The sequence below is a fragment of the Tarenaya hassleriana genome, unplaced genomic scaffold, assembly GCF_000463585.1.
Source record: "Tarenaya hassleriana unplaced genomic scaffold, ASM46358v1 Cleome24, whole genome shotgun sequence".
Taxonomy (NCBI): Eukaryota; Viridiplantae; Streptophyta; class Magnoliopsida; order Brassicales; family Cleomaceae; genus Tarenaya; species Tarenaya hassleriana.
Window position 1 is genome coordinate 1,257,285 of NW_010965696.1, and position 10,482 is coordinate 1,267,766.

Here is a 10,482-nt window from a genome sequence, read left to right on the forward strand (position 1 = left end):
AAGAGAAACAAAATTTTGCCACAGCTCACAAAAGCCAAACATTTCAAAACCCGGGAAGAGAAAAGACATGAGCTTTTGCTCTCATGGCGAAACATGACAAGTGGGAGAACAAGATCTACGCCGACCCAGAAAATTCTTGTTATTCTGTTTTCTAAATCCAAATCTGTATCAGTAACCGTTGTTTATGAAGAGAAAGCATGAAACTTTGAAGAACCTGTCTTACCTGAAACCTCAGCTTTGACCTGAGCACTCAAGCAAATCCCCATGGTTGAGCTCTCGAAGAATCACAGACAACCAATCTCTTCCTATATACCCACAAGACAAAAAAAAATTACATATCAACCCAGAAAGTGAGACAGAAAACAAATCCACTTGTCGGAAAAAGGAGAGCTTTTTCACCTGCAGGGTCTAACGCCTCTTCTCATCAAACCCGAAAGAAAAAAGAAAAGCGATAGACCCACCAACTAGCAAAGGAAGAAGCAGCAAATTCTCACCTCTCTCTTCCAAAAGATTCTTCTGAATCACTTCGAGAAGGTTTCTACGAGTGAATGGGGGCCACTGTTACTTAGCCGCAAATAGCTCGTGTCGAGAGATTAGAGGGGTTGGCAGATGGCATTAATAGCAGACGGCCGCGCATTGATTCCCATCTCTACTTCTCTCTCTCTCTCCAATAATTTTGAAATTTATTTTTGTCACATTCATTACATTCCAAAACTTGATTTCGCGAACTAAAATTTAAATGATAATTTAATATAAATTAATACATTCAAAGTTTATTTTTAATGGGAAGTCTTTTTTACTTTCGTGGTTTTCCGGAGTGTGAATGTGAACACCCTACCGTTTGTGACGTTAATGGGACCCATAGAGACAGATGCATGCCGCCGAGTCGGCTCAGTCGGTTCTTACATGGCTCGGCTTCTCGTGTTTCTGTGAGCAACTGAGTTTGCGTCCCTAATTAATTTCACAATTAATCCATAAGGTGTACGAATTATTAGCCGCCGAAATTCGTTTCATATAGTCCAATAAAGTATTTAAATCTTATTTTCTTTGATGGTTTGAGGTTAAGAAAACAGCTTCCACTATCGGAAAATATTGTATACCGACCATTAGAAAGATCATTAGGATTTGAAAAGTCAAATGAGTTGAAAAAAAATGTCAACCAGTTCTGGTCCACGTAGGACATCCGTACGGGTCACATGCACTTTGGTCGTTTCGGAAGCACAGTCAAAAGGTGAGGAATCAAATTAGGTTGCAGAGAGTTTTAATAATGTTTTAATAATCCGAAAATTTTATAAGATTTTTAACCTAATGACATCTTTTAGAGGATAAAAGAAAATCAATTAAAATATTTGTTCTAAATCAAGATCAAACCTTGATTAAAAGTAAACTTTATCTTATCTATTATCATTTGAATTACCCAATTTGAATCACCCAATTTTGAATGTAATGATGGAAATATATAAAGTGTAAGCACCAACCAAATTCACGGGTAACTTTTGACTTTTGATATAAGCCTATTTTGTCTATATACAAACCGGCATGGCATCTTTTGTATTTATCTGCACGAATATATGCCATCACATGTGGGACGAATACTCTATCCCATATATAATCAAATCATTATTTTGGCCAAAAAACTTGTCGTGGATCGTGTTATATATATATATATATATATATATATATATGTATATTAAAAGACATGCGATAATTACTCTTCTTTGTTCTGCATATACAAAAAAAATATATATGTACAAAACCGGAAGACGTATAAATCGGATCGAATCATAAGCTAAAACCTCATGCCTAGCAAATCACGTCATCACCAGGCGCTAAGCAACCGGAAAGGAGCCCTGCATACCGGACAAGCCAGCCTATACATACACCATGAATCTATACACCCCACGTGGAAAATGTGCTTGCATTTCACCAGGACCCTCACGACGTCGTTTTTCTCCAGATCCTCCATGCAGATCACGCACACCTCCGTCCTCCTCCTCCCGAATCTCTCCGCCGGCGGCAAGGGTTCTCCGGATTCTTCGTCTCCGGCGGCATCCTTCGGCAGCTTCGGGTACATCAGGAAACACAGGAGGAATATGGATCCGTAGAAGAGCGCGATGAACGCGACGGAGAGCATCGTCATCGCGATCGACTCTTCCTCCTGCCCTGTCGCTGTCGTCTTCGTCGCCACCATGACGAGATTCAGCGAAGAAACAGACGCGTAATCGCCGCAGCAGCTCGTTTCCATGAAATCGAAATCGAACTCGATGGGATTTGGCTTACGGGTTTTCGTCGAAGTGATCAAAGGACTCACTTTTTACTGCGCGGAAGAAGGTTGAGCTGAACTGATTAACGTATTTAGTTTTCGTCGAGCGGCGGAGAGGGGGATGAAGGAAGGCGGTGGCGGGAGGGATTAAGAGGAGGGGAATTAATTAAACGGGTAATTAATTATTTTGGCGAGGAATTTACCACAGTTCAAGCTTAATTAGTACATGTTTAGGGCGTGAAAACAAAAAAGAACCGAAATTTAAATTAAGCGCGTTGTTTCGGTTTAATTTGGGGTTTATGACAGTTGTTAATCGGGATTACTCCATAATGATCCAAAACAATGTGCCGCATTTATCATCTCGGTGTCTATCGTTTTGGGGCAAATCGGTAAACTCACGAAGACTGAAAAAAAAAATCAGAAACTAATTTTATATTCGAATCTTTGACCGAATGAGCTAAATTAGTTTCGATTTTAGAAGTTAAAAGTATTTTTTTATATTTCAATATTTGAAATATAAAACGATATATTTTTTAATTCATTATGTAGAGTGTTCATATTTTTATGGATTTTTTCTATATAATACTTAGATTTAATTTTAGATATTTACATTAATCAAATGAGATAGATAAGATTATATTTCATAATTTATTGTGAAGAACGAGAAATCCAAGCATTTTTTTTTATCATTTTTCTCTATTATAATCAAATTTGATATAAGTGGTGTATCTATATACATATATAATATTAATAGGAATAATAATTCATGATTCAACAAAAATCAACACACAAATTTCAGTTTTTTTTTCAGATTTCACAACACAGTGACAATCACAACGTATACAATCATCCCGACATAGATTGATAACGAGAAGCAGCAGAAGAAGAAAAAAATACAAACCAAAGGCAAACTATGTGCCCATTATTTATTTAAATTATTTTAGAATATAAGAATATTCCGAGGCATATTCAGCAATTGCAGCCAGAACCGCAGCTACAGTTTGAACCGCAGCTGCAGTTGTCGCACTCCGCGTTGTGGTTCCTCTCGCAGCTGCAATCCCCATGCACGTGTATTAATTACATTTCCATAAAATCAGTTATTATAATAAGTATTAATTACTTTCTCTCTATTTCAAAATAATTATTGTTTTAGATTATTTTACATTTTTTAAAAAAATTAGAAAAACTCACATATATCTTTATTTAATAATAAAAATAATACTATCGTTAATATTTATTAAAATTTAATAGAGATAAAATTGGAAACTATTGTAAAAAAATATCTTGAAAATATTTTGAAACATGGATATTAATTTAAAACTACAAATATTTTAAAACCGGAGGGATTAATATATTAATCGAGTAATAAATGATCCTTCATAGTCTATCACAACAGAAACCTATTAAATTATAACTCAAACAAAACCTCATATTTCACCAATATCACCTAAACGACCCTTAAGTTTCATTCGGATCAATTAAATCCAATATCCCATCTCGAGTGTGAAATTTTCTACATACCTTCCTATGTATGTATATGTGTGTATGTACGTATGTAAAGATTTGGCTTACTTGCAAGAGTCGCCACAGTTGCAGTTGGATCCACAGCCACAGTTAGAGCCTGCCATTGCTTTCTCTTCTTTCTTCTTCCTCTTCTCTCTTTCTTTCTGATGCTTTCTGTGAGTTTGTCCTGTGGCAATGGCTGTTATTTATAATGGAGGAGGAGAAGTCTTGCTGTTGTATCCACCGTACACGTGGCGGAATATCAGACCCCGTATTATTCTGCCCCCCAAAAAACAGAGTTGGCTAGAAAGCCACGTAGATGGTTTACTTTGTCAGAAAGCGACTTGGGTTTTTATGGTATTGTAATTAATCATCATCGAATAATCTGTTGCATTATGATTATAAATATTGTTTTAATAATATATTTATCTAAATTCCATTCTTGTTTGCACATATATTTTTAATAATTTGATTGAGACTTGCAGCTGGACCGCTACACATAAAGATTTCGAGCTTGTTATCGGAGTTCTAAATTCTGAAAATATATGGCTAGAAAATAAACATGATATGATTAAATCGACATATTTTTTATTTGTAAGAAAAAAAAGGCTGGTTTAAAACCAAATAAAAACTAATTGAAATCATTTTATAATTTCGGTATTTTTTCCTAAAACAAAATAATTGGAGATAAAATCATACTTGGAATTTGATTTCGTCTCCCTTGCTAATTTTTATTTATGATCTAGACAATTATTTCATAACCATATATTAATTTAACTTTTGCCAGTCAGTATTAGCGTCAAGATAATTCTATTTTACAATGTCAAGTTGTCCACTAGCTTTTTCTTTTCTTTAAATTCGTTTTTTATTTAATCAAGTTTCAAAATATATAATAAAGTTTAAAAAAAATAGGTGTGGTCTCTTGGAAACCGACGAATAATAATGTAAATATCACGAAACGTCAATTGTATACCCAATAATCTAATTCAATTTCCAATTAGAAATTGATTTCTACACGGAACAATAGTTGGATGTATGATTGTAAACGGCATCACGTATAAAAATGAGGCATGAAACATGCCTGTTTAATATATATATATGTTGCAAAGTCTAAACATAATCATATTTGTGCAATATAACTATAAGACAAATCACAAATAAACAAGGGGAAATAAAATTAAAATTTTGAATTATTAAAACGGCAAAAATACTGTCTAATATTAGTTGTATTATTTTTTTTTGGTAAGGTAGTTGTATTATATTTTGTTATACCGATACAAATATTTTATTTATGAAGAATATGATCCTTTATTTTTTGAGACAGGCGTCTCGACGAGCAAAGAGTTGATGTTTTTCCACTAATACATATACATATATAGATAGCTTATATACATACATATATATATATATATAGGTCGCGTGGAATATAGAATATAATGTGGGGTTTGAATGGTCCTTGGCCATTCAAGATGGGGAATTTGCTTTTGACAATAACAGAATGTGGGGTTCGAATAACAAAATTGCTAAACGTATTTATACATACATACGAATTATTAACTATGGCTAAAGTTTCGGAAAAAATGCTAATACAAATGCACATTTCATCAAAAAAAAAGTTGGAAAAATACTATATATATATATATATATATAAAAACTGAAAATTTATAAATTAATAAAAAAATTGTAAAAAACCGTTCCGAATCCTGTCTTCTAATTAATATTTATAAAGCAAACGGAGAGGGCTAAACCCTAAAGACATATGAGAAGGCTCCAATGACGACGAGTGGTTTCTGGATTAGTGCCACCGGAGACGTTGTCGGAGTCCTCACCGGAAACTTTGAGCAGTTTATCGGTGTCCCAAACATTTGGATTAATCGATTAACCTATTTAACCCCGTGATTTTAATAAATTTTCCTATTAATTAATCAATTTTAGTTATTAATATATTGGTATGGATTAACCTATCTATAGTCGAACTCATTTTGGCATCTCTAATTGTGTAAATAAATTATGGTGATATAGGTGTGATTTGCCTAACATTTATGTGCATACATCCATATATAAATTAGACCTACGGTTTCATTGGATAATGATGGGTTGCCCTTTTCCTCTACGGTATATTCAAACACACACACACACACATATGTATATATATATATATATATATATATACAGAGGCGAATACATGCAATGGAGTGGGGTCCTAGACCCCCATCAACTTAAATAAAAAAATTATGATTTAGTTATAAATTTTATAAAATTTTAACAAAAAATCTAAATGTCCCCATAGAATTTTTATGTGTGCCCCTCCTCTTATTTTATTTCTCTATTCTCTTATTTAGATTAAGCAACTTCATTTTTTATTCTTTGTTTCTTATCTATTTTTTAATATTTCATAACTATTTTTTTATAAAAAAACATTTACAATCTAATATTTAATCATAATTTAAAAAACAAAGAATAACTAAATTAAAGATATGTAAGAGTTATGGTTTTTATTTTTTATTTAATCATTGATTTCTATGTTTTGAGTATAATTAAAAATTTTGGTTTTATTTATTTATTTATTTAATTTTATATTTGATTTGGTAAACAATTGATAATTTTCAAAAAAAAAATTTATCAGGATACTGAAAAAATTATAATCGATAATATATCAAATATTCAAGTTAACCCCTAGAGCAAATTGATTTGGATGGTTTGGCTTTGGATTCAATTGAAATAAAAAATATTAAAATATCATCCTAATTATTAGAAAGATGAGATAAGACTGTAAATATTTGATTAGAGATCTTGTCAACTACATGATCATATCTTTTCAAAAAAGATGATAGAAAATAAATTGAGACTTGAATTTCAGTTTTACAGAACAAATGTTTATTCGACGTCAACTTTTAATATCTACATTGACAATTTGATAGAAGAAGACAATTTTCTAATTTGAATAATCTTGAAAAAAATCGTGTTGTCTTATGATGTAAACAAAGAAATTACTTTTGATTTTGTATGTTGTCACCGCGACTGTTGAAAAATTTTTTAACGATAAATTTTGTGAAAATAGTTTTACACAACCGAATTGGTGATCAATTTTTTTATTGATTGTCTAGTTTGTTTTATCGAAAAATATACATTTCAAATGTTGCAATGAAGTTGTTATATATAAATTTCAAAAAATAAAAATCATAAAATTTAGTTGTATAAGGTACAAAATTTATAATGATATATTTTTATTAAATTTTTCTATTTTGTATATATAATAACCATGTCCCATTAACAATTTTTTCTGTGTCCGTCACTATATATATATTTAAATATATTGAATATGAATAATGATATGTATCTGGACCTTACATATATATATATACATACATACACATATATATACACGCACGTTTAAGGGCATTTGGCATGGAAAATTAAACCTTAAATCTCGTTTTCTTGATGCAGGCTTGTACTTTAGAGAATATCTTCGTGCAGGGTTTTTTAATATATTGGGCCGTTTTTGTCAAACAGGTAGAGATGAGCCCAATAAGGCCCATTCTGAGTCCAATGATAAAAGCCTACGTTATCTTCGCTTTTCTCCGTCGTTAAATAGTTTGTTACGTTTTGGTAGAAATTGAAATTCCAATCGAATATAATTTATATACTGTTGTATATATCATATAATGATTACATTTTGTCTTTATAATCATAAAAAGGTCGCTCTGATTTCCAATTACGTTCACATTAGGACCTTTACAACAAAGTCCAGAGACATCATTAGAACACCAACACCCAATCATTCATGAACGAACTACCGTGTCTGGATGCGTGTGAACTTCACGCGCCCCTCTGACGCGCGTTGAGGAATAACACATCTCGTTAAAATTTTATCCGCCAAAGCCCCATGCTTTGCCACGTCATCACCGCATCATAATCCATCACCCATCTCGAAACATCTCATCTCCACGCTCACTCTCTCTCTCTCTCACACACACGCACTGTCTCTCTATCTCTCTCTCAAACCGCCGGCTGAGGGCTTTCTCCGGCGACGCTTCCCGGCGTAGAATGGCCGGGAAAATTCTGGTTTCCCGATTTACCCTCGTCAGGGTTATCTATTTACTTCTCGTATCCGCCCCCGTTTCCCTCCTCGCGATCAACGTTACCTCCCTGCTCTCCTCCTTCCCCGACCTCTCCTCCTTCTCCGACCTCCTCTCCTCCACCGGCGTCGCGGCGGAGCTCTCCGGCCGGACCTCCCTCACCATCCTCGCTGTCCCCAACTCCCACATCGGTGCGTCCGTGGATCTTACGCGCCGTCTCTCCCCCTCCTCCCTTGCGGACCTCATCCGTTACCACGTCCTCCTCCAATTCATCTCCGACCATGATCTCCGCCGGATCTCACCCTCTGGCTCCCTCGTCACCACTCTCTTCCAGACAACAGGTCGGGCCGGGCCCAATTCCGGGTCCGTGAACATCACGCGCGACCCGACCACGAATGCCGTCACAGTTCACTCCCCTCCTTCCTCGAACGCCACCGTCTTGTCCGTACTGAAGACCCTTCCGTACAACGTCACCATCTGGGCGGTCGATTCGCTCCTGGTTCCGCTCGGGTTCGATCTGATGGCGTCGGAGAGTCGGCCTCCTCTGGGTCTCAACATCACGAAGACCCTCATCGATGGTCACGACTTCAACGTGGCGGCGGCGATGTTGGCAGCGTCGGGGGTAGTGTCGGACTTCGAAAACGACGAGCGCGGCGCCGGAATCACGCTCTTCGTCCCGACCGACGTCGCTTTCTCCGACCTTCCTGGCGACGTGAGGCTGCAGTCACTGCCCGCCGACAAGAAGTCAGTCGTCCTGAAATTCCACGTCCTCCACTCGTATTACCCGCTGGGGTCGCTTGAATCGATCGTCAACCCGGTTCAGCCCACGCTCGCCACCGAGGAAATGGGGGCCGGGTCGTACACTCTCAACATCTCCCGGGTTAACGGGTTGGTCGCGATCGATACGGGTATTGTCCAGGCGTTCGTTACTCAGACGGTCTTCGATCAGAATCCCGTCGCCATTTTCGGCGTTTCCAAGGTTCTTTTGCCCAGAGAGATCTTCGGGTCGGATCCGAGTGTGATTGCGGGGCGACCCGCGACCAACGCGGTCGCAAGTTCGGCTCCTCCCCCTGAAATTCCGCCTCCTCCGGAGATATCGCCGTCGCGGTTATCCGCTCCCCCAGGCATGCGGGAGTATCTCCGGTCCGGAGGTCAAATTCCCGGCGGCGAAGGCATTGTCCTTGTTGCTTGTATAGGATTGTATCTACTGCTTTGATTTTTTTTTTCAAAATTAATTTATTTATTTTTCCTTGGGGGAATTCGGGATTCATGTTCTTTCTCCCTTTGATTTGATGTTCGATTTTTCTTCCTTCATTGCATTGGTTACGAGAAAATACGAATCTCTCTGCCTTCAAGTGTTGGGTTATATGTTTCGTCCGACACGACACCGATGTGTTTTTATTACCTTTTGGTAATTATTGCATTCCGTAATTCGAAATCTTTGATCCCATAAAAAACGGTGTCTTGTTATTGGCCAAACAGTTTTCGTCTTGAACTAATCGACCTAAACTTCGTAAAGATAGTTTAATATTGATTTCTTTGATTATTCGAGTAAGTGTTTTTTTAATGAAATTATTTATATTCATATCTTCGGATCTATATAAAACATGGCCACAAATATCTTAGTTTTTCAATGTAATTTTAGATTCAATCTTAGTTTTATTAAATGCAAATACCAAATACAAATACACAGAGAGAGCCAGTGGAGAGTATAATAGCGAATGGATAGCATAGCTGGGTGAGAAAGTGGGTGACAGCGAGGCGGAAACATCGTGGGACCCGCTTGATTTCCGTCTTTTTTTTCTTCCTTGTAATATTTAATTTAATTGAAATTAATTTCAGCTAAAATATCCGTTTTCTTTTTCTTTTTTAAATAAAATATCTCTGATTACGCTCTATTTCAATACCCGGATATCCATTCCATCGTATTCGAAATTCGGATACTCTTGCCAAAGTGATCTTAAGCAAATGTACATTGAAATGGATAATCTAAATTACGTATTCAAGTTCGGTTGATTACTCGTGTTTAGAGATAATCCAAATCGAAAAGGAAAGAGAGGGCGAGTCCAGGTAATTTTGTAGAATTTAAAAAAAGTATTTATAATTACATTTAAAAAGCAAAAAACTCTTTAAAATTATTAGGTTTGTACATATATATATATATATATATATATATACACACACATATATATAATGAGGAATAAAAGATTGGAGACCAACAAAGCCTTTTTGAACATGAACTCAAATCCACCGGTCCATGAAGTTGAATATATGTGTTTGTGGGCATATGGTCGAACATATTAAACGATTTTATTTACTTGTCATATATGGTATTGAGTCCATTGACAGTTTTATACTAGTGGGCCTGCTAATCTTCCAAATAAGCCCATCTTGTGGCATGGGCCTACGTCCCATTGAAGTCCAAATGGGCTCATGAAGGCCAGAAGTTTCTCGTTAGATTAATATTAATTTCATTTGTTTCTGTAAAAATAAACTAATATTAAAATTTTCAGCAGAGAATATTATATACACAATAATGAAAATGTCACCGGCTCACGAAAAATAAAAAGAAAGGAAAAATAGTTTTAAAAGAAGAAAACAAACGAAACTACAATATTTATGACGTAAGAGAGGGAA

At 35.8% G+C, this 10,482-nt stretch overlaps 3 protein-coding genes across 5 annotated transcripts in view; 1 reads left to right on the top strand and 2 right to left on the bottom strand.

Moving 5' to 3' along the window:
- The window catches only part of LOC104815788 (protein kinase APK1A, chloroplastic-like), a 3,166-nt gene extending 2,574 nt beyond the window's left edge, over positions 1–592 (bottom strand). For 2 of the 3 annotated variants that reach the window (XM_010544344.2, XM_010544346.1), the window contains exons 1-2: positions 400–488; positions 224–305 (exon numbers count right to left, since the gene is read on the bottom strand). In XM_010544344.2, coding sequence (XP_010542646.1) covers positions 224–266 — 43 coding nt within the window. In that variant the 5' untranslated portion in view covers positions 267–305; positions 400–488. The other variant, XM_010544345.2, reaches the window with a different exon arrangement.
- A 1,174-nt stretch (positions 593–1,766) lies between these two features.
- LOC104815790 (RING-H2 finger protein ATL64-like) lies at positions 1,767–2,672 on the bottom strand. Its single transcript, XM_010544347.1, has one exon. It carries the CDS (start codon positions 2,243–2,245, stop codon positions 1,820–1,822), a length of 426 nt encoding a protein of 141 aa, XP_010542649.1. The 5' UTR covers positions 2,246–2,672; the 3' UTR covers positions 1,767–1,819.
- Positions 2,673–7,531: 4,859 nt separating this feature from the next.
- LOC104815792 (fasciclin-like arabinogalactan protein 4) lies at positions 7,532–9,283 on the top strand. The gene has a single exon (XM_010544349.2). The coding sequence runs from the start codon at positions 7,814–7,816 to the stop codon at positions 9,059–9,061; it is 1,248 nt and encodes a 415-aa protein (XP_010542651.1). The 5' UTR covers positions 7,532–7,813; the 3' UTR covers positions 9,062–9,283.
- The last annotated feature ends 1,199 nt before the right edge of the window (positions 9,284–10,482 follow it).

Coding starts and splice junctions, on each gene's coding strand:
- LOC104815790 (XM_010544347.1), bottom strand. CDS start 2,245: ATGGAAACGAGCTGCTGCGGCGATTACGCGTCTGTTTCTTCGCTGAAT.
- LOC104815792 (XM_010544349.2), top strand. CDS start 7,814: ATGGCCGGGAAAATTCTGGTTTCCCGATTTACCCTCGTCAGGGTTATC.